The 24743-nt window shown below is 43.0% G+C and overlaps 1 protein-coding gene and 1 long non-coding RNA gene across 2 annotated transcripts in view; one reads left to right on the top strand and one right to left on the bottom strand.

Moving 5' to 3' along the window:
* Positions 1–12973, top strand: part of SNX9 (sorting nexin 9) — a 103407-nt gene extending 90434 nt beyond the window's left edge. Inside the window, exons 16-18 of the mRNA XM_050949662.1 lie at positions 869–983; positions 3139–3230; positions 11062–12973. Of these exons, the coding sequence (XP_050805619.1) occupies positions 869–983; positions 3139–3230; positions 11062–11109 (255 nt within the window). The 3' untranslated portion in view covers positions 11110–12973. The remainder of the gene's footprint in view (positions 1–868; positions 984–3138; positions 3231–11061) is intronic.
* The window catches only part of LOC127049344 (uncharacterized), a 100917-nt gene that overhangs the window by 2804 nt on the left and 73370 nt on the right, over positions 1–24743 (bottom strand). The gene's annotated exons all lie outside the window — the stretch shown is intronic.

Genomic DNA, 24743 nt, shown 5'->3' with positions numbered 1-24743 from the left:
TTAAAGCCTAAAGCGAGAACCCTCACTAACAGAGAGCCTTTTCTCAAAGGATATTCTTTCATGCCAGCTGAATATTTATTTAGTGTGAAGAGAGTGCTTTTGAAACAAATTCTCTGTACGTTTATTATTTTTTGCATTAAGTTTAGTGCTATGAAACTCAGCTTCTATTCTTCCTAGGTCAAAGGCTACATAAACGTCATTAGGTCACTGACAGCAAATGGCCTCTTTTGGGAATTAAATTATCTTAAAGCAGTTTACATTGCACAAATCTTGAACGAATAGGTCTTAGAAGCATTTGGAAGCTGAAAGTGTTTAGATATGTTCCATCTAGAACTCCATTATGTTTTGGAAGCTTGGCCTTGTCCTCTCCTATAAATATGTATGTTAACTTTTGTGTCTCAAACCCTGTTTCAGTGTGCTTGTAATCAGTGCTCATGTCTTCTGCCATTTCCCCCCTACTAGCATAATCAAAAGATATCTAAAATTAAACACATTTTTGGGGAAAATATTGAAAGGCAAAATCAGATTTTGTACACATGCTATGGGTCTGTGTCTAGTTATTGTTGTTTTAAGCCAATGGTTCTCAAACTTTTATACTGGTGACCCCTTTCACATAGCAAGCCTCTGACTGCAACACCCCTCCCCCCTATAAATTAAAAACACCTTTTTAAAATATATTTAATACCATTATAAATGCTGGAGGCAAAGCGGGATTTGGGTGGAGGCTGATAGCTCGCGACTCCCCATGTAATAACGTTGTGACTGCTTGAGGAGTCCTGACCACCAGTTTGAGAATCCCTGTTTTAAGCTAATTTGATAACCTTTAATTGATTGCTGTTTTAATCATCCTGCATTTTGGTCTTAACAGGGAGCAATAGAAAAAGTGAAGGAAAGCGATAAATTAGTCGCAACCAGTAAAATAACACCACAGGATAAACAGAACATGGTGAAGCGTGTAAGCACCATGGCTTATGCATTACAAGGTAAAACAAACTTGAAGTTCAGTGACAATGTTAGACTTTGAAAGACTAGTTAAGAGGAAAATTTTAAAGGGAAATTCTGTGCTGCACTAGGAATAAGAATATCTAGCTCTTATGTAGCACTTTTCATCCATAGATCTCGGAGCTTTACAAATTAGGTCAGTATCCTCCTATTTTACATATGGGTAAACTGAGGCACAAAGGGACAGTGACTTGCCCAAGGTCATCAGCAGGTCAGTGGCGGAGCCAGGAGTAGGATCCAGGCCTCCTGAGTCTCAGTCTAGGGCTCTAGCCACTAGGCAATGTAGCCTTCCTAGGTTTGAGAGTAGAATTTTCTTCTAGGTAATGTCACCAACTGCATTTGCTGTTGAGAATTCGAGTCTGATAAAAAGAAAATGGTATTTTACCTAGTACCAAAATACTTGTTTTTTACAGTATGGTCCTAATTGGCATATTACAGGAACTGCTATAAACCTCTTTTGCTGGTATTACACACAAGCTATTTTTTATATTTGTTCAGCAAAAGAGATTGCTATTTTCTAAGACAATAAATGTGTTTTTTAGGTTTGCTTGTGACCATACTGTTCCTTTCATCAGAAACGTGGCTATTTTTGCCCATAATTATTTCTGGTTTTTATTAGCCTTAAAAAATGCTGTTTCATTGCAGCAGACTAAGGGATTTTGAAAACCATTCAACTGTGTGTGGGGGGGGGGGGGGGAGAGGCATTTATCGTTTGGAGGAGATACATTACGGCCATGCAGGGCCTGTGCAAGGATGTTTTGCGCCCTAGGCAAAACTTCCACCTTGCGCCCGCCCCCCGCCCTCCACGGCAGCCCCCTCCCCCCCGGGGAGCCGTGCGGCAGCTACCCACCCCAGCTTGCCTCTGCTCCACCTGCTCCCCGAGCCCTGCAGCAGCTCCCCTCCCCGGCCCGGGGAGCTGTGCAGCAGCTGTCCGCCCCAGCTCACCCCTACTCCATCTCCTCCCCGAGCACACCTTCACTGCTTCACTTCTCCCGCCTCCCAGGCTTGCGGCGCCAATCAGCTTAGGCACCGCAAGCCTGGGAGGCGAGAGAAGTGAAGCAGCGACAGCGTGCTCGGGGAGGAGGCAGAGCAGGGGTGAGCTGGGGCTGGGAGTTCCCCTGCGTGCCGCCCTCCTCCCCTTACTTGCTGCAGGTGGCCCTCCCCGCACCCACCCTGCCCCAGCTCCCTCAGCCTAAATGCCGGTGGCAACCAGGGCGGCCAAATATCCGGCCACTGTGGTCGCCACCAAAGAAAATCCGCCCGCCCCCCCCGCAAATCCTAGTGCCCTAGGCAACTGCCTAGGTCACCTAATAGGTTTTACTAGCCCTGCGGCCATGATTCAGGCAAGCATTTAAGTATGGGCCTCACATTAAACGTGCGCAAGTGCTTTCCTGAATCAGGATATAAAACCTGGGTAGATCTTATCTGCTAGGTATTGATTGTATTCTATATAATTACTTCCATACCTAGCCACAAGCCAAACTGCTAAATTCTGTGATTCTATCAGATCTTGCAAGTTAAATAGGCAGGCTGGGTCAGTATTTGAATGAGCGACCAAGATGTGCAATTCAAGTTGTTGAGGATTCAGTAAGTGATGGTCTTTGCTCAGAGTCAGTACTGAACCAATGTCTCAGTACAGTATTGAGTGACTGCTGCTGACAAGTGCCATCTTTGCGCTAATTAATAAACATTACTGCTTTTCACTTTTTATAAGAATGTGGATATTAACCCCAATGTCCTTGCCAAATTCCAGTTTAGTTAATCCCATTTTGCCTACAGTTTTTAGATTGGATACAATATCCTTTTTATTTCATTTAGTAAACTCTTTTGCTGTGTACTATTCCTTAACTGTTTGAAACCAAAGGTGGCTGCATTTCAGTGACTGATGAATCCCTGTTATGTGACTTAATTTGTTTGTAAAGTAATCTAAGCTCCATGGAGGAAAGACACTATAAAAGTGCAAAGTAGTAGTATTCCCAAAGTAATTGCACATTGACTGGGTTTGGTACTGAATTTGGTGGTTAAAAAAAAAAAGACTGCACTCCTAGTTAACACAGTATCTAATCAAAACTAATGAAACTGCTCTTGTTGATGAGCATTTTTCTAAATTAATTTGTATCCTGTGTTTGATTACAGCGGAGATGAATCATTTCCACAGTAACCGGATTTACGACTACAATAACGTGATCCGCCTGTACCTGGAACAGCAGGCACAGTTTTATGAAACGGTAAGTGGCAGCGTTTCTACTGCATGCCGTGAGGCCACTTACTTTATCTGTCAGAAGTGCTAGCTGTGTATTAATCATTCTGTATGTGCACATCTCTTTGAAAGCAGTTGCTTGAAAGGCAATTTTACATTTAGTTTAACAAAAAAGTACAGGAACAAAGGATGAACTGAAAGAACATTTTCTGTAGAGACTTCCAAAAACAAAACTTTGCAGTACATGGAACTTTATGTATCATATATTACACTCAGATTAACTTCTTTAAAATAACATTATTAAAGCTGCTGAGTCAAGCATCAGAAGTTAGGAAATACTTATGCTCGATTAATGAGCAGCTCTTTGATATTTTTACTCCCGGGGAAATTCTGTGCAACTGCAAAACAGCAGAAAAATGCTCCCCCTGCAGAATCCCTTTACTTTCTTGCAGGAAATGGTTTCTGTGGGGAAGCAAAAAGAAACTGCGCCAGTGCTTACTCTCCCCTCTCAGCAGCTCAGATGGGTCTGTTCAAGCAGCTGGGGGAAGAGGTAAATCACTGGGGGGCAGGGAAGTTTGGTGATGCCCTGGTCACCCAGGGATGTTAGTCCCAGCTACGGTGGGGTGGGAGGAGGGGGAGTTGCACCTGCCCCTTCCCTGCATGGAGCAGCAGGAGCTGGGTCAGATCAAGCCCTAGAAACTTCCCCTGGCTGCTGGAAGCTTTGCACTGTGTAGGGATGGTGGTGCCTGTGTGGTGGGGTTGAGGCTCAGGGGAAGGATGCTGAGGGAGGGAGCAGCTCCCTGTACAGTGACCCCTCCCCCCACCTGTGCACCCAGAAACAGCCCCCCTCAGCTCCCTCCGTATCAGGAGCCCCCTGCACCCAGAACTTCCCCACCAAGCCCCCAAAGTCCCCACCCCACTGAGCCTCAGCCCCCCATACCCAGACCCCTGCCCCACTGAGCCCCAATTAGCTGCACCCTGAACCCCCATCCCACCAAGCCCGTCCCCCTCCAGAGCCCTAATCACCTTCACCTCACCCCCCCTTGCAGAGTCTCATTCTCCCTGCACCCAGAACCCTGCACTGAGTCTGTGTACCAAGATTGCCCCTGCACCCAGACCCTCCTTCCCTCCACTGAGCTGCCCACTACCCGATTGTATCACACTGAACCCTGGTATTCTTAAGGAAATTCTGCACTGAAAAAATTTTAAAATTTAAATTCTGCAAAGCCCTGTGTATTTTATTTGTCAAAATAACAATATAATCACACCATTTTCAATTTTTTTGGTAATTTATTTCAAAATATTTGTCAGCAAATAATTGAAAATGGTGTGATTATATTGTTTTGACAAATATACAGAATGTTTTTTAGAATTGTAAAATATTGTGTGCAGAATATTTAATTTTTTGGTGCAGAATTCCCTCAGGAATAAGTTTTGTTTTCTCTTCATTGTTCAGTATGGGGCCACATGCCTTATTTACTGCACGCTCTTCAAACCCTGCTGTGAAAACAGACTTATTACTTGTCTCATTGACCTTTCTATGGTGCTCAACTGAAGTCACTGGGAGTTATGCTTTCAATGTATAAAGGGCTATATAATGCTAGCTACTCTGAAAAATCAAGTCCAAGGCATCTCAAATAGAGTACCTAAAATTAGTGGCTACTTTTTATCTTCATCTCTCTCTCATCTTTCTGTCTGTAAATGGAAATAATATCCCTCTCACTTATCAGAGACATTGTGTAAATAGGTTAATTAGTGCTTGACTAGTGTGGAGTAAATAAGGCCTAGAAACATACATTGACCAACAAGGAAAAAACCAAAATATTGAATAGTTGCTCATTCAGTGAGCACCATCCATCCAGTGCACTGAATGAGGCAGGGTCTTGTGGAAAAACTAGTATGCAATCATGTAATCAAAGACTACAATGATGCATATGCACAAAAGGTCTTGTTAAGTTTGCATAGGAAAAACCAGAATTAAGGTTGCCTAACTTTTGAGTGCTTCACTTAGCAAACTTGATGGTTTCTTTAATGTAATAGTCTTTGTGCATAATTTATTAGGGTTTTTCTAAATACAAACTGATAAAACAAATTTCATCATGTGGCATCAGTAGAATAGGAGCCTTTTATATTCACAGCATAGACCATTACCACTTGAACTAATAGAGTAACTAATAGCAATAATAAATTTGTCATTTTCTGTGGGGACCAGCACTAAAAGATGATGAGAGAGACACTTTGCCAGTAGATTTCATGGATATTTGCCAACAGCAGAAGAATGGTTAGACTCAAGAAACCTGGGTTTCTCTTCAGGCTTTGAAGGGGACTGTGTTTTAGTGGGAACACTCTTCTGCCTGTTCCACACTTCTGGCTCCTTGTCCCAGTCCCAGTCTCCATTCTTCAGGCGTCTTGTTCCAGGCCCATTTTCCCAGTCTGCTTGTCCTAGTCCAGTCTCCATGCCCAGACAGTTCCCAGTTCCTTTCTCCTGCCCCAAATCCCTCATCCAATCTTTGCCCCCACCCCCTCCCGGCTCCCAGTCCCACTCAGCCTCCTGCCCAGGCTCCTCATCAAATCTGTTTTCTCCCCACTGTCCATTTCCCTCATCTGAGTCTCTTTCCCCAGCCACTCCCAGCTGCATCCCATCTGTTTGTCAAATCTCTTCCTTTTCCTCTGCCCCTCCTCTGCCTATTGGTTTACAGTCTCAATCTCCCCTATCTCCTAATCTGATTTTAGAGACCACTCCCCCACCTACTACCAACTGGTTCATGGCTTTGCCCCCCATGATTTCCACACCATCTCCCAGTCTCTTCCCATCCCCTAGTCAGAGTTTCTCTCCTCCCCTCCAGCCCAGTTTTCCCAGACTTCTTGTCCTAAACTATTACTGTCCTACTTTCCCTCCCCATAGTTCAGCTTTTGTCCCCTCTGTATTCATATCAGACCACTTCCTCCTCCATGGTGTCTGGGTGCCAGCAGGAGCATCATTGGAAGCACAGGAGACAGGCTCCCTGCTCTGTTCTGGTGTCTGGGCCAGAGCAGCTATTGCAGGTTTTGCCCTGATGGCTGGAGCACGCTCATTTGTTCTGTGAGGATGGTTCATGCAGAGTCAGGGGGCACTAGGAGATAGGAGGGGGTTGAACATACTCCTTGAGGACTGAATCTTCAGAGAGTTTAGCTGTTAAACTTTTACATGTCTAATGGGCATGTATGAACTGCAACTTTTCAGTTTGATCAAATTTGGTTGGATTTTCCTGGTGACAGCAAAAAGCTCATTCCTGATACAAAAGACCAAACCCTGCCTAATTTTAAGTCTGTGCTCCAAAGTATGAGCTTTTTTTTTTTAAGTTGCTAGAATTTTTTTAACATGTGCATAACAATGTATTTTTACAAAGGCTCATTCTCAGAAATCGCTAAACTATTTTCACTGAAATTTTCAAAAAGATTCAGCCTGAGACAGAAACCCAGCCTGGAAAATTTCAGACCAAGTGGTTAAAGTTTGGCATACAACTGAAAAACAGGGTCTTATAGTGCTGGGCAATTTTAAGAGGTGGTGCTATCAGAATATAATAGAAAAGACAAGAAAACAATTTTATGTTCCAAAAAAGAAATTGAAGTTGAAAGCATAAAGTGAACAAAACAGAAATTTATGGTGTATGCACAAAAAGGACAATATAAATAAGGATCCTAATGAACTTAACCAGAACTGCAAGATAAAGCACTGGAATCACTCGTTGAGTTCTGTTGGCAGAACTTTGGCTGTGGGTGCTAAGAATAGGAAAGTTTTCTGACAAATACGGGCATAAATGCATATTTACTGTAATCTCTACTCTACATGAATACCCAGAGGTGGTCAGTGTTTCCTTACAAAGTGGATGGAGCTGGCCTGGCCAAGAGATGTTTTGAATCAGCCTCTGCCAGACCAGATTTTACAGCTGTCTGTTGACAGAATCACACAGAGAAGGGTGGTGATAATGACACCTATCTGCCAGCAAGGTGATTTCACACACTCTGGTGCAGCTGCCCAGCAGGCTCAGGGGTATGTGCAATTAGCATTACCCCTGCTCTCTCCAAGGTGAATGTGGCCAAAACTGCAAATTAAGCCCCTTCCCCCTTACACTGCCAGGCTGGTGTAAAATAGCTTTAGCGTAAATGAGAATTGGGTCCTATGGCAAGTGGCCAGCCCAACTCTTAATACTATGAATAACACAAGAGAAAATGCAGTAATAGTATGTTCTTGAGTAAAATAGTAACTGGCAGCTAAGTGACCCCCCTCAGAAATACCTAACAGATTAAAATTATTGTCCAGACATTACGGTTGCATGTGTCTGAAAAAACCACCCAGTGTGAATGACAGATCACATCTAGCCAGTTTGTTAAATCCAAGCATGCGTGGGTTTATGCGTACGTCCCCCTTTTTGATATTAGTTCAAGAATTCTCATCCACCAAATACTAATGTAAATTGCATCCACATTTGCTGGCAGGAGCTCAAGACCTTCTTAGCCTAAAGAGTTAAGCTTTAATGCAGGCCTGCACAACATACGGCCCCCGCGGAGGCTCACTATGCAGCCCGCGGCGGGGAATCAAAGGGCTCTGGGCTGCCTGCAGCAGCCGGGAGCCCAGAGCCCTTTAAATCTCAGCCGCGCCCGAGATTCAAAAGGCTCTGGGCTGCCCCCAGCAGCGGGGAGCCCTGAGCCCTTTAAATCTCACCCCTGGCCTGGAATCAAAGGGCTCAGGGCTGCCTGCAGAGATTTCCAGCTGCGGCTGAGATTTAAAGGGCTCAGGGCTCCCTGCCACTGCAGGCAGCCCAGAGCCCTTTGAATCCCAGCCACGGCTCCAGCGGATGGGCTGGGGCTGGGATGTAAATGGCTCAGGCTCCCCTCAGCGGCAGGCGCTCTGGGCCCTTTATATCCCTGCCCCAGCCCCGCAAAGTTCCGGGTTCCCCCGGCCGCCAGAGCCCTGGGCCCTTTAATTTGCCCCTGAGGGCTCCCAGCCATCTCTTCAGCTGGGAGCCCCTGGCTGATTTAAAATTAAGTATCACCTCCCCGCCCCCAACCTTCCTTTTTGACCCACAGCTGTTTTGGTGGAGCGGCGCTGGGGAAAGAGGGTTTGTTTCTGCAGGGCTGGGTGGTGCTGGGGCGGGGTGTTTCTGCAGGGCTGGGAAGTCCTGGGGGGGGGGGGGGGTTTCAGCCCTCAGCTGTTTTCTTTGGAGTAATGTGGCCCTTGCTGCTTTACGAGTTGTGCAGGCCTGCTTTAATGGGTGAAATGATTTTTTTTTTTTAATTTATTTAAACAAAGTTGCATCACTGCCTTAGCAAATAACAATTGTCCAAATACTGAAGAAAGAATGCACTGTTATGTTTGGAGCAGACACTCTCCACCTCCCTCTCAGAACCCAGCCACAGGGCCCTCCCCAGCCCAGAGCCCAGCTGTGCCCCTCACCCCACCCCAGATATCTATCCCCCTGCCACCCAGGGATCCAGAAGAGGAAACAGCCTGCTTCTGGGTCCTGTGCTTGTGTGGAGTTTCCTGCGCTCCACTGTCTCCTTCCCTCAGGGCATGTTGGGAACTGCAGTTGCCAGGATCCCTCCTGCTCCTCCCCGCAGTGTCTTCTATGTGTGAGCTGGACTCTGCTGGGTCCAGAAGCCCCCAGTGGCAGCCAGCAGCGCTGCAATCAGTTTCTGTAGGAGAAAGGAAATGATGTGCAAAAAACATTTTCTGCAAAATTCTGCATTGCACAGTGGCATCTGATTCCCCCAGGAGTAATATTTACTCTCTTCCTTCAGAATTCAAACAGATGGGATGAGTCCACCTACACTTCTCTTTGTGTGTGTGTGTGTGTGTGTGTGTGTGTGTGTGTGTGTAGGGGAGGCAATCAACAAAGTCTTTGTTCTTTGAGGTTTCACAATAGCTGATTTGGTTTCAGTGGGCCTTCTTGGTGGGCAGGACCAACACCTTCTGTTTCTATATTGCCATTTGACGACCTACACAATTACAGAGCATTACAATGCAAACACTTATATAACCTTATAACATCTGTACCGCATGTTATAAGATTATGAAATGATTGTAGGATGCTGCATGTATTAAAGTATAAACACTAAACACAGGGGGAGGGATAGCTCAGTGATTTATTTGAGCATTGGTCTGCTAAACCCAGGGTTGTGAGTTCAATCCTTGAGGGGGCCACTTAGGGATCTGGGGCAAAAATTTGTCTAGGGATTGGTCCTGCTTTGAGCAGGGAGATGGACTCAAAGATCTCCTGAGGACCCTTCCAACCCTGATATTCTATGATTCCATTCTTATAAATCTAATACATATTTTAACACTAACACACCGGTGAGCAAGACTGGTTTCTGGCTATGCATTTGTCATTTCAGTGAGGCCTAAGGGCATTGGCATGAGCTGGAACCTGGTCTGCCAGCGTCACACCTATCAAAATGAAAATTCTCTCTAATTTAAATTTTAAAAATAAGTGTGTGCAAATCAGTGCAAGTGACAGTCAGTGTCTCAAAGTACATCTGAGGCCAAGGCATAGATCCAAATATTTGTAAACAGGAAGTGGTAGGAGTCTAATCTCCCCACAAATCAACAATGAGGGATAGTATGTTGGGATATTGTATGTGGAATAAGTTTGATTTTAGCCCATACAAAGGACTTAAGAAAACACTAGCACCACAGTATAGAGTTGGATTTTAGAGGATTTCCAGAAAAGTTCTTTCCCGGTTGACTGTGTGTGTTTTGCCTTCTACACTGGAAAGGAAAATGACATGCCAACAACATGGGAAAGTAGAAGAAAGAAAATACTACTACTTTACTTTGGTTCCCAATAGCTGTATAACTTTAAGTAGCTGAAAGAGAGTTATACTATGCTTAGTCTCCACTAGCCTTTTTTCCTTAATCTCAGACTCCTAGACCTTCTTGAGACTTGCATATTGGTAAGTAGTTTCAAAATGATGTAATTTACATTTTGAGGAGCCAGAAGATGATGTGGCTTAAAGTATAAGTAAGCTTACTTTAATTTACACACTCTTAACTCCCTTTTCTTGCTGCTCTTTCTCCACTTCTTTCAGTCCCTCAGTGTGTTACTCGTAGTATAGGTGGATGGGACCTTGAGTGGGTTTTATTTGGCATAACATACACCTTGGGGGAGAAGTTGTAAGTTTTGAACTGAGACTCCTATGCTCAGATGCCCCTCTGAATTTGTACCAGAATATTTGTGGTTAGAGCCACTTAGAGTCTAAAAAATTAATTGTAGTTCTAAAAGAATCATGAGAGAGGAACTGAACAGCTTAAAGGATTGGTAATGGAATATGAAACCTTTTTGCCCCTGGTTGAGCAGAAATGGTTGTTGCAATTGGGTGGATCTTCAGTCTAATGAATTGTTTGTCTCACTGCAGTTGCTACTAGACATGTCACAAAAAGCATCACATCAATTTGCACTAATTGGCAATTATGGGGTCTCTCCAAAAAAGCACCAAATGGGCCTTAAGAATTACCAAACCTCTTGCCACTGAAGTGTCCCTCCAGGTCAGGGCTGAGGCACATCGGTACAACAGTGTAGGAACCTTGCACTGGCACTACCGATATTATGTGTGTTCTGTCAATAACTAGAGGTATGGTGAGTCCAAAGCTGTCAATCCAATATCTTTCATGAACACTAAATACACAGAATCATTAATTGGGGTAGGAAAGCACTGCATCTACTAATACTGTTTTCCCGAGTTGAACGTTTAATATTCGAGGAATGAATCAACTGAAATTTTCTTGGCCGAGAGCTCTAAGATGAGCATGAAAGCTATGTAATTTAAATATGTAAAGTAGTCATGCTATTCATGTATTCTGTTTGTTTGGTTTGTTCCAGATTGCACAAAAGCTGAGGCAGGCACTTGGCCGCTTTCCGGTAATGTAGAAATAAACTGGGATGGATAATGAAGAACAACTCCGAAGTGCTTTTCTAATTTGGGGGCAATGCGACTAAAAAGTTTTAGTCTTTGTCATCCAAGACACCAAAAAACACCACACCAAAAGGAAAAAAATCTGAATTGCAAAAAAGTTAAAATAATTTAAGATGTTTACTTTTATCCGCCTTAGTCTTTGCCATCCAAAAAAAAAAAAAAAAAAAAAAAATCTGAATTGCAAAAAGTGACAATTTGATGTTTACTTCTTCAGCCTAAATGCACCAGTTATTTAGGTATATATTTATGTTGAACACTCTCCCTCCATATCTATCTTTTAAACAAAAGCTGTCTCTTGCTGGAAAGTGGTTTCAGTTGTAGGGATTGAAATTGTCAAACTATTCTGCGTTGCCATGGCTTACAAACAGATTCATGGTTTGTCATAAATTCTTCCAGTTTACTCTTAACTAGTGTCAGATGACGAGGTATTTTTTCATTTAAAAAAAGTGAATAAGCCAGAAAAAGATGGTTTTTATATTTTTTTATTTTCCTTATATACCATTCAGCCTTTTGTTGGAATTCTTTTCAGCAGTTATATAAAGTTTGTGTATGTTTCAGTTGCACACTCAAGAAAAACTCTTAATTGTTTTGTTTGGTGACCATTTTGCTCTATATGGTTGTGCTTTCCAACCTGTACTTCCAGCACACAGTTTCCTTAAAATGCTCGCTGGCAAATTGTTCACTTTTTTCCATAATTACTTAATATTCCGTTCTTGTGGAACAAAGCTTTAGAGCTTGTGTGTGTGTTGGGCTCTCCCTCCCTTCCTAGCCATGCACTGTGTAAAGAAGAGACATTAACCAAGGAAAGAGCCATTCCAGGAATCTGGAAAAATATTTTCACACCAGCAGTCTGACCACATTAAATATTATGCAGCCATGGGCTACCTCTAATAGGGTTCTCAGTGCTGTGTCCTGGCCATCATCCTCCCCTTCTCCCTACAGAAGTCAGAGTATCTGCAGAGATGACACTTCCAGTCACTTTTGACCCCAGGTGACAGGAGTTCCCAGATTACTACCCAACTCAGGTTTTAACATAGTAGCGCAACATGCTACTGGCTCCCATTTAGCTTTAAAAAAAAAAAATAATAATAATCCACAGCCACTAAAAAAAGGTGTAGGGGGGAGGTGTGGACTTTCTAGTGTAAACTGAAGCGTGACCTCTGAGGTGTTGAATAAAATCTAGGATGTGTGGCAAATAAGTTATTAAAAATATTATAGTTGTAAATGAGGTATGGTGTTCACAGCACATGAATGGCACAGTTATTGTCTTTATTAGCGAAGTGCCACTAAATGACTAGACTTTAGGCAAACTTATATATAGTTACCGTCCAGTATTTCACTTAATGCCACAAGCAAGCCAGGATGCCAAACTGCAGCTTTTGCTAAAAAATCTTCCCTCAAATATAAACAACTTAAGGAATAATTTATTTTACCCACAAAGCCATGTTAAGTGACGGGTACATTCTGTTGGTTCTATTGTTGCCTTACTCTGTGTATTGCTGTCATTTTTGTGAAATATTTTTACAGTAAAAGAAATCTGGATCTGCCTGAATAACATGAAGCAAACAAATCACTAAGCCTGAGTCCAGATGCTCTTTAATGGCATGGGTTTTGTTCATATTTTATAAATACTTTGTTTTCCCTCAATTTAATTTTCTTCCAAATTCCATAGAGCCATTTCAATATATGTACAAATTGTAAAGAATGTGTATAAATGTTTTACACCAAATGTAAGATCTTTCCTGCATGTAGAAGCAACTTATACAATAAATTGTTACGATGTGTACAGTAAATTCTGAAAGCACCTTTTCAAAGAAACATTTTTCCAGCGTTTGTATATTCATTTTGCAGTGATGAAAGTTCTTTGTAACTGGTTCTTAGCTGGGAGGATGTCTTTTTACCAAGCTTTGAGCTGACCCTGATGCACTAACTTGCAGGTTTTGAATCTTTTACTGGTTGTGGTTTGGGAATCTCAGCATAAGGTGTGCATTTCCAGTGTGGGCAAGCTCTGTTTGTAGCACCTATATCAGACATATAAAACTTTTTAAAACAAGCAAATCTGTTTGTTTTAGAAAATAACTTCTTTAGATTACTATATATTTATGTATACCCATAAGACTGTTTTCTTGAGAAGATCATACAGCTTCTTAACTTGAAGATGTAGTGTGAGGTGCAAATGTGTCCTACATTGCTTTGCTTCATCAGGTTATGCAACCTGGCCAGCAGAGGAATGAAAAAGCATCCTCACTTCCATAAAGAATGTAGGAGAGAAGGCAAATACTATACTGCTCAATTCTGCTGCCTATGAGTTAAAAAAACAACCAAGAAGTACCTCGGTATTACTAGAGGAAGGTGGGTCCATGAGAAGAAAGTAGTCTATGGAATAAAAATGTTGGCAGGTTCTTGGCATAATTAGTTAATGGGGAAGTGAGGGGATCATTCTGTTAGCGGCAGGGATTTGGAGAGCATGGCCATGCAAGACTTGCCTAGCTGTAACACTGACACTACTCCCACCTAGCAATAAAATGAGAAGAGTACATTGCTGTGCAATCATTGCACATTTTATGTAGTAGGATGAGGCTGAATGATACCCACAGAAGTTCCAAAATGCCTTGGAAATTAATTTCTTGGCATATTGTTTTCCTATATTTAATAAATGTGTCCTATCAAACACCGACAGCTCCATGTGTGTCAAATTTTGAAGCCACTTTCTAAAACATTTAGCCCCTTTTAGGAGTTAGATTTAAGGCCAGGTTGGTTAACAAATGCTATCCTGTGCAGTGATAGAGGGACTATCATTCTCCAATTACTATTATAGCAGAAACAAGAACATAAATGCACAGATGGTTCCTTGGAGACCAGTAGCTGCATAATTTTGTCTCCTTTAGAATTGTCATGTCACTGCAAAACAAATACGATTTGATGTGAACTTCTTCCCCACCTGTCATAGAGCAACACAGTACTTAAGTAACCTATTAATAGTTTTAAGGGAAATAAGGACTGGGCAAGGATCACCTCTTCCATCATCAAAATACAGTAATCCAGGAAGTAGAACATGCCAGCTGTTTAACAGTGCACAACAGCTGGGTATAGGACATGAAGAATTTCACCATAAGCAATTGAAACTGCAGGGACTTAGTCCTAAACACCTTTTAAAAACTATTCTTGTTTTCCAGGGTAAACTCCACTGAGCCATGCTGACTCTTCAAGAAAGAGAAGGAAAAATTTTTGTGCTGCACAATGGCAAATGAAAGGGGCTAGGACTCTAGATTGGAAGAGCCTACCCTAGTTACTAGAAGTGGAATATGGCTAGGACACCAAAAAGACCTTGGCTGTAAGTGCTATTCTTTGGTGAGGTGTAATACAAAGAACCCCCTAAATGCCATTCCAGGGGACTGGTTCAGCACTGACTCAAGCAAAGGTGTGCACTGCTGAACCATCACTGCTTTCTACAGCACCAAAGAATCATCTTGTGTGAGCACTGACCTCGGTGAGCAAGACCTGATAGTCACTTACTTTGCCCTGTTTCCATGTCTAGATGTACAAACCAAAAGAGATGGAAATGAACTACTTCCACGGTAAATAACAATGTGTTTCTTATTTAGCAGGAGATGAACTTTACCCAGGAAGACAGTTATTGCTATTTCCTTTCTAGATGCTGATTATAAACATACTCTTAGCTCTGGCAGAGAAAGCAGCATGACTATTTATGCAGCCATTCCAAAATGTAAACAAATCCCCAAATGAGTAAACTATACAGTCACAGGAGAGACCATCTGCATTATCGAGGAACTGCTGTACTTGAAAATAAATGGCCAATGCAAATATAAAGGCTTTAGCTCTAATTCTTCACTGATGTAAATCAGGAGTAATCCCACTAAAGCTAGAGACAGCTGTAACCAGATTGTGACTTAGAAAGCTGGTGCTGAAAGCAAATGGGATGGTAATTGAGATGAAAAAGGGCTTCTGGGGAGGACTGAGGTTCTGCATCCAGAAGAATGAAATAGTAGAAAGGCACTTTATAGTCCCAGGTGACTGGCTGTCCATCCAAGTTCCTGTTTGTTTTATTTATGCTGCTGGGGTTGATGTTGCAATATGGAGTGTTAGAATGCTACAGCTGTGCTAGATGAGGGTTCTTAACAATTTGTGACTAAAGACAGGACTGGGATTATGAAAGAAACATGCTGACATTCTGTGAAAACCTGGCAGGCCTTGCAGAGAGCAATCCAGAATTGGAGTTAGATCAGACTTTTCAAGTGGCAAGTGATTTGACCCTAAAGCACTCAGGGCTGCCTCTGCTGCACTTACTCACACACAGTAGCATACTACTTTGCAAGGAAGTGTTATTCTCGCTGACTTCAGTCGTGCTACTTGTAGCATTAGGTACTACTCAGTATAAGGAAGGGTGACACAGTTGATGAGGGGTGACTTTTGTCTGTTAAATGATGCCCAAGACTTGTCCCCTGCCTCTTTGCCAGTCTCTTGGAAGGCTATTTCTTTTAGATAATCTTCCCCTCACTCTGCTTTTATTTAACTGGAGATACGGGGGGAAATGCTAAACTCCCACTGTTCTCTATTATCTTTGTCCACCACCATTTTAATGCACCTCTCACACTGCTATCTAGGAAATATCTGTACTGTATTTTAAAACCAGCCACATTTTTCCTGTTCTCTTCTCTGGCCTCTTCCTAGATTTACACTCTTCTCTTCTTCACTGCCCTCTGGTCTTCAGTCTCCCTTGGCTCATCATCTCATCCCCCTGGTCTCTTCTCCCCCCCCCTTTGTTTTCTTCTCATGTTTTGGGAGTGATGCCAATACTGCTTTGAAACAGTCTATGATCCCAGCTTTATCTCTACCTCATGTGGAGCACCAACTGGGTGAGTGAAAGGTACCAAACAGTATTGGACCAGGAGACACCGTTTCTCAAATGAGAGATGTAGCAGCTCAATGGAGTGAAGCCCCAGGAATTAGAGAGAGAGAGGTTGCATGGAAACCTTCTGAAGACTGCAGAGGAAATTTTAAAAGCTAAAACACTGGGTTCTTCTAGTGTAGGGGTGGCCAATCTGTGTCTCCAGTGCCACATGCAGCTCTTCAGAAGTTAATATGCAGCTCATTGTATAGGCACTGACTCCAGGGCTGGAGCCACAGGTTCCAACTTTCCAATGTGCCAGGGAGTGCTCACTGCTCAACCCCTGGCTCTACCACAAGCCCTTCCTACCCCCTCCACTGAGCCTGCTGTGGCCTCACTTCTTCCCCCGAGCCTCCTGCATGACATGAAACAGCTGATCAGTAGGAGTGGGGAGGGAGGCACTGATCAGGGGGGCTGCTAGTGGGTGGGAGGTGCTGGGAACACCATGGGGGAGCTGATGGCTGGGGCTGCTGACATATTACTGTGGCTCTTTGGCAGTGTACAGTGTTAAATTCTGGCTCCTTCTCAGGCTCAGATTGGCCACCCCTGTCCAAGTGCCATACACTGTGATATTGGAGCATTGCACTTTGATTAGATGGATTCAATTCTCAGAAGGGATTTGAGAATGAATGTACTCTGCATTCATGAGGAACTTAAGATTTCTCCCTATCTCATCTTCTGTTCTCTCACCCCCACTTCTTCCCCACAATGTTAAAGTACAAAGTGGCATCAGAAAACATGACTTAGTCTAAGAGAGATATTTTTGAATAGAAGCTTTGATGTCAACAGGTGCTACACCGTGCTCACACTTCATGACAGAAGTCACTTATTTAGGCCTCTAAATATGGAATTAGAAACAACTTTAGGCTCTCATGTTTTGTCTTGGTCTTTTTCCCTGAACACAGTGAAACCAATCTTCGGAGACCACTTAAGAGACTGACACAAATCTGCTGTTTCATTGGGGTGGCCCTTTATCAAAGTGGAGTAGGACTTTCTAAGCTCTGGCTGAACCACAAGTTACAGGGAATCAACAGGTACAGTTCTCTGGCCTGTGTTATGCAGGAGATCAGACTAGATGATCATAATGGCAACTTTTGGCTTTAAAAATCTATAAATCCAGTAAATGTTCTCAGCATGCTTGGGGCTGCTTCTTAAGCTAAAGGTTGCTCAGTAAGGGCTGTCTTTGGTACTGGTTTCTCTGTAATTGGTGAACATGTAATTTTATCAGTAAAATCTTGCCTATATTAAATGGATTATAGTTATTCTAAATAAGGACAGGGAATGCGCTGTAAATTAACTATCCAGAAACTGCTTCTGAAGACAGGATCTATCAGCCTCACCTTGCCACATGGAACTGATTTACCCTAGTTTTTGGGCCCTTTCAAGTGAATTATAATAAATCACCAGACCAGATGGTATTTGTTCCAAAGTTCTGAAAGGGCTAAAGGAAGAAGCCACTGAACTCCTACCAAAGATGCGCACAATTTATTATTTTACACAGCTATGCTACACGAAGAGAGGAGGGTCACCATCATTGCATCCATCTTTTAAAATGGAAGGTAACCATAGTAATTACAGATCAGTAAGTTTTGTCCCCCCAAAACCAGGATCAATACTTGTGAGACTCCTTAAAAAACAAAGTACCAAAATGTGTACAATATGTTCATACTAATATGGATTGTGCATGGGCCAGTCATGCCTCTCTCTCATTCTGAATTCTTTGAAAAAGATTATTAAAAAAAAGAGGAGAAAATGTATTTACACTTTCCAAAGGTTTTAAGTAACAACTTCCCTAACAGGAGGCTCAAGCAAACTTGGTAACTATGGTTTGAGTTCCACTCCATAGATTAAAAACTGTTTTATAAAGGAAAGGGTTGGGATAGTCAATGGCCAATTTTCAGCACAGAAAAAGGTTACTAATAGTGTGTTAAAGATTGGCCACATAAGCAACAATACAACAGCTGAAATTAAATGCAGATTAATATCAATTTCATATTAAAAGGAGCAATTGAAGCTACCTATTCACCTTTGGTTCAATGTGTAGATGTTCCCTTGTTTGTTGTAATCTCTCAAGAAAGGGACCGCTCTGTCACTGTGGGCAGATCAGTTGCAGTTAGGAAAACTTAAAATTCAGGTGAGATCCTCAGCCCCACTCCAGGCCTTTTATGCTAGGTAAAAAGTCTGGAGCCTCATAAAGGGCCCTAGAAGACCCACAGCTGGTTTGGGAAGGAATCTCCCACTGTTGGCACTCTGGAGAAAACTGTAAGGGCTCCCTCTGAGGAGCCCCTTGCAAATCCTTGTGTAGGTGGCATGCTTGTCAGTAATCAGGGCCAGCAGCAAAGGCAGTGTCCTGATAGCTCAGCTGTGCTCATGAGGTTGTTGCAGGGCACCTGACTGGCTGCACTGCTTGATTGGTTGGAAGAGTAAGCAGACAGGATCTTAAGCCCACCAGGAACAGTTCACTAGCTGCTTAAAACATTTGCTTATGGCTGTGATAGCTCCTGTGCCCACCATAGTCTCAGCCCATCTCCTGCCTTTCCTCACTCCAAGTAACCCAAATCTGAACCTGGGTACCAACTCTTAGCACCAGCTGTGACCCTTGGCTCTGGCATCTACAGCTACTGACTTCTGCCCATGAGGCATGAATGTCCATATCCCGGACATGAAGGAGAGTTGTGTTAGGTTAGAGTTACAGCATACAACAATGAAGAGATTGTGGGCAGTGCTGGGGCCACAAGAGCACTCCTGGGAGGCTGCCATAACAGACAAGCCTCCAGAGCTATGTGCTTTATGCTGAGGGCCCCAGCAAATTCCAGGATCAAGAGGATACAAAGGTAGTTTAAAGCCACCTTAGGGCTCTGCACCCATTCCCCATGGCTGCCTCTTAAGGTATGTGTACACAGCTGCTAGGAATGAGTCTCACAGCCGAGGCTGACAGACACTAGCAGGGGCAGGAGGGATAGCTCAGTGGTTTGAGAATTGGCCTGTTAAACCCAGGACTGTGAGTTCAATCCTTGAGGGGGCCATTTAGGGATCTGGGGCAAAAAATCTGTTTGGGGATTGGTCCTACTTTGAGCAGGGGGTTGGACTAGATGGCCTCCTGAGGTCCCTTCCAACCCAATATTCTATGTGAAAAACCACAATGTGAATATTCTGGCATGGCCTGGAGCTCAGGTGGGGGCGCTTCAGAGCACATGCTCTAACATCATAGCAAGGTCTACACAGCTCTGTTTACAGGACTGATCTCATGTTTTCTTCCATCAAATTCTAAATTCTTTACACCCTTCAATGGAAAAACAGATACATCCCTCCAGGCACCTATCCCCAGGGACTCAACTTTTTTCTTTTGTTACAAATAGCAGCATCAACAGCCATATTGCAGAATCATGCAGGCCTTTCTATCTCCTACCTAGGATAGTCCTGGCAGAACCATACTGGTACGACAACATGCGTACTATAGAAACAACATAGTGAAACCTTCTGAATTCAGGTGTGGGACTAGAATGAACTTCTGGATCTAGAAACATCCTTATCTTCCAAAACAGGAACCCTGAAAGTTTGTGTTACTTGCAGCTACATGAAGGGTTTCAAAAATATTGGCAACTATTTTAACAGGAAGATTTTGGGACACTTTAGTGAAACAGAAAGACCCACCTGTAATACAATAAAACAGACAAATACTAAACTTGGCTAGTGAGCAGAATGAAAAGCATATCTACACTTAAATCACACTATGTGCAGTGAGATTAATTGGTGTTGCCAGAAATATTCTAACAAGCCAAAATGGTTGTTCCACTATAAAAATATAGTATTTCCTCTGTCATCTACTCCTCCCCACCCTTCTTCTGCACTCAGGATAACTGGACAGCTCTTTAAAATAACCAGTATTGACATAGTTAACATTGGTTTTTATAGCTTTGCAGTTTTAACTAGCTCTTGTTAATTTATGTCAAATTCACTCAAAATCACCTGCCTCTGATTTTGCCATATACATCTCCCTATAGATTAAATTAATTTAAATAGCTATAATGTAATTTGACACTCCCCCTTTTCATTTATATGGCTAGTTCAGTCTACATCATTCTGACTTATGGGCCAAGTCCTGCAGTGATAAATGGGCCTACAAATTTACCCTAATTATGAGCTCAACTGTAAAAGGGTATGTGAAAGCTCATAAGATGTCACAGTAACCAATAACAACAAATGTTGATAGGAAAAGGTACAAAATGGAGGCAGACTGAACTAGTCCAAACAAAAAGGCCTACTGATATAACTCAAAGACTGTTAAGATCATGTCTGGGAAACAAGAAAAGTGTGGACTCAAATCAGTGAGCCAAAATTTGTATGTGGGAAACTAGATCTAACTGGTAGACACATGAATGATTGGATGGGATATTCTATCCACCATTCCCTTGGTGGGTCCTTAAAGAAAGAGACTTTGAGGAGAAAAATTGGCTACTGGAGCAAGCTTCACCATTGTGGTTGCCACCCCAGTGGGACCCGAGACCTGCATCCTAATCCTGAGAGATGTCCTAACCAGAGACAGAAACCCAGATAGAACATCACCACTCTGCTGGCTCCAGCTGAATCCCAATCACAACCTGAGATGAAATGGAATCAGACTTCAAACAAAACAAAATAAACAACAAGAACAGCTCCAGATCTAAGCTCCCTGGCCATGCAGCATGCTGTCAAGGGCTACACAGGCAGGGAGAGGCATCTTTCCCTTGTCCCCAGGCTGCTGTAGCAAGAGAGGGCTGGGGAGAGTCCCCTTCCCCCCACTGCAACCCCAGAGCAGCCCCACCCCACAGCCATCACCCCAACTCTCTGCCCTAGCCCAGAGCCCCCTCACATACCCCTAACCCTCATTCCCAGCCCCACCCCAGAGCCTGCACCCACAAGCAGAGCTCTCACCCCCACCCCACCGTCCCAGCCCTGATCCCACCCACAAACTCCAAACCCCTCGGCCCCACCATACATCACCTCCATATAGGTGCACATAGCAAAATTCATTCTGCACATGGATGTAAAAAATTTGAGGGAACGTAGCGGAGTCCAGGCCATTTCAAGTCACCCTCCCCCCTACAAAAGGAAACTTAGATGGTATCAAAGATGGAAGTTACTAAGACTGTCAAACAAGGGGTTTCCTCCTCTCTAAAAAACTCTCCAGCTCAAGGCAAAGGGAACAAACGGGGGGTTTTAAACAAAAGCCTTATTCAATACATTTCAAATGCTGTACCAGATTTTCCTTTTCTTTATCTTTAATAAAACGTTTAAAGGATTTTTAACGGTGTTTGAGCCAGGTATCAAGCAGGCTGAGGTCTCTGTATACCAAGCCCTGAACCTTTTTTAATGCTAGATAGTGACTAACACCTTTGGTCCATTTATTCCATCTAAATTAATACAACCTCATCTGGTATAACCTGGAGTAGCTTGACTTACTACATTGATTTACACCCACTGAGGCTCTGGCCCCATGTGTCACTTCAAACCACTGAGTAGAAGAAGTCAGCTTGTTATAGCACTTTTCAGAGGTGGGATCACCTCAGATCTAAATTGTTATAGTCCAACATCCACTTTATAAGCTTCTTCCAAAGGTACAGAAATAGTAGCTAATCAATACAGTCAGTATTTAAACAGCATCTGTTAAGGTTATATACTCTCGTCTCCCCACCCCGTCCCCACCAATGTAAATAAAGACCTATAAAACTCTGCCCTATGCTCTCCCTGCCACTGGGTTTACAGAAACCCTTACATGTCAAGTCCGTGGTTAGGGCTCTGTAAGTTGGGAGAAGGCAGAAGTACCATACTGCATCACTATGGAAAAAGGAAACCAGAAAAACAGGTCCAACTTGAATTTTAAACCAAGAGTACGTTGTATTGGCCACAGGTAAACTGGAAAAATAAATATTGACATTTAACAACAAAAGAAAGTAACTGTGTATGATAGCACTGATTGCTACATACTGAATCCCCAGTCCAAAGCAAAGCAATCTTCCCTCTGGATTGGTATCACAGTTTCAAGGTAACTGAACCTGTATCTCCCCCTGCCCCTGTGGTCCACTGCGGGAGTGGCCAGATGGGTGACAGCTGGAGACCTGAGACCTATCTCTAGGGAGGGACCCTTGTCCCAGTCACTTCTGACCAGGGGTTTCAAGGCAGCACAGCTCCCTGCCTTACACTGTGGTGTCCCTAGCAAGCCAGTCTGCCTAAAGGCCAACACCTGTGCCTTGCTTCCTCCCTGAGGGCTATGAGTAGGGCCCTACCAAATTTGTGACCATGAAAAACACGTCATGGACCACGAAATCTGGTCTTTTGTGTGCTTTTACCCTATACTATACAGATTTCATGGGAGAGACCAGTATTTCTCAATCTGGGGGTCCTGACCCAAAAGGGAGTTGCAGCAAGGTCACAAGGTCATTTTAGGGGAGTTGTGGTATTGCTACCCTTACTTCTGCACTGCCTTCAGAGCTGGGTGGCTGGAGAGTGGTGGCTGCTGATTGAGAGCCTAGCTCTGCAGGCAGCAGCACCATACCATGCCATCCTAACTTCTGTGCTGCTGCTGGCGGCGGCTCTGCCTTCAGAGTTCGGCTGCCCAGCTCTGAAGGCAGCGCTGCTGCCAGCAGCAGTGCAGAAGTAAGGGTAGCAGTACCACAACTCCTCCCCCCCCCCACACTAATCTTGTGACCCCCCTCCCCACACAACTCCTTTTTGGGCCAGGACCCCAACAATTACAATACCATGAAATTTCATATTTAAATAGCTGAAAGCAAGAAATCTATGATTTTTAAAATCCTACGGCCATGAAATTGACCAAAATGGACTGTGAATTTGGTAGAGCCCTAGCTATGACCAGCATACTGCCAGCAGTTACAAGTTAACACACAGCTCCTTTTAAGCAATCACATTAATTCTTAAGGAAAAAGCATTCCAGAGAAAACAGCATAAAAACAATACATAGATTTAATCACACCCTAAAAATGCCAGGAGTTACCCATCAGTGTTGTGGGACCAATGTCTTTCCAACACTTCCACCATGCCCAAGAGCCCCTGCCAAATCAAAAAGTCTTGCCTATTTGCGGGATCAGAAAGGAGGCCCAGAATCAGTTTAAATGCATTTTTTTTTCGGCCAAAAGCCTTTTCTTTGCTTTTTATCCCTGGAAAAACCAGTTTGAATCAGTACGTGCAAGCTTCCCTGGGTGGAGTGGTACCTCTCTGGAGGGTTACAACTTATCTGATTCACCTTAAATCACACAACCACAACTGTTTTTAGTTCCTGCAGGAGTTGCGGTAATCCACCCACCATGGCATTGCATACAATGTCTGGTTCACAGTGACACACAAACTTAATACAATTTGGTCCCCAAAGATATCATGGGATTGCAATATCTGTCAGCATTGGCATACAGTCAATGGTCCATCATGATATTAATGGTTCTAATTGGAAATTCCATGTCAGGCAAGTATAGCTTTTAAGTCCTGGACACAGAAATCCATAAAGATTCCATGGCACTTTTTATGAGAATGAGGCAGTGAATCATATACATAGTACATGGGTAATGGGAAATAATGGCACCCAGATCATAGGTGTATGCAGATTCCTTACCTGTACAGTGTGGAATATTGCTATTGGTAGTTAGCTCTTGTATTCCACCACACAGTAGTGCTTATCAGTGCTGCCTATAATGCTGTATATAATGCTGTATAAAGTGGTTTTATAAAACAGTGGGATCCTTCTGAATTTAAATTAAAGTAATTGAAAATATTGTGGTTTCCACTCCCACCCCCTATTCACCCTTCTTCCCAATAAGGCTCATGGCCAAAGTGCTCCAGCAAAAAGGAATTCTTTTTCTGTAATCTCCAAAAAATAAATATAAGCACTGAGCTCATGCATTCCTTGGTATTAAGCCTGGTCCTTTTGAAGTTTAGTCCTTCTCGTATAAATCTATTGACTTAAGGGTTGATTTTAATAGTGCATGTCAGCATCTACTATTTTGTGCACACATCTTCTGCATATGCATCTACAAGGGATTTTTGCAAAGAATGCATGTGGCTAGATAGTTGGCCAGCTAGCAACCAATCCACAAAAATCCCCAAATTTACTGCAGGCGTGCTGTAAGTGTGCAAGAAAAAGTATGTGTGCGAAACGAGACTACTTTTTAAAAATCAGCCCCATAAATCACACGTGTATTTCAGCACACAGTGTACGATCAGCTAACTGAAGAAAAAAAAAACAGAAAAATACTAGAACAGTAAAGTAAATAGAAAGCCAGCATTGAAAATGTCTCTTTCACTTAAAAGGGTTAATTCTCATCTTGATTTGCTTGAATCACATCCACTAATGTTGATTCATTGAAGCTCAGTGGGAGATATTCTCTGAATGCACACTCACTTGGGCTTTAAATAAACTAACATAAATGGGAGCTATTTATGTGAAGAATGAGAGCTTCATTCCCATCCCCCTCAATTTTAAATGTCTCTTTATGGACTTATCTATTCCTCCATTGTGATGCGAGTTCTGCATTGTCTATTATAGGGCAAGAGAACTGGATACCTGTATAATTAAAATTTATTTCCAAATCATGTCTGGAAGAAGCTGAGGCAAACCTTTTACTCGAGAACTAAACTTTACTGCATCACAAAAATTCTGCCTCTGTAGGATGTCTTGCTGTAACTTTA

Source organism: Gopherus flavomarginatus, chromosome 4 (genome assembly GCF_025201925.1).
Source record: "Gopherus flavomarginatus isolate rGopFla2 chromosome 4, rGopFla2.mat.asm, whole genome shotgun sequence".
NCBI lineage: Eukaryota > Metazoa > Chordata > Testudines > Testudinidae > Gopherus > Gopherus flavomarginatus.
The sequence above is the reverse complement of the archived record's forward strand: the minus strand, read 5'-3'. Positions and strand labels throughout refer to the sequence as shown.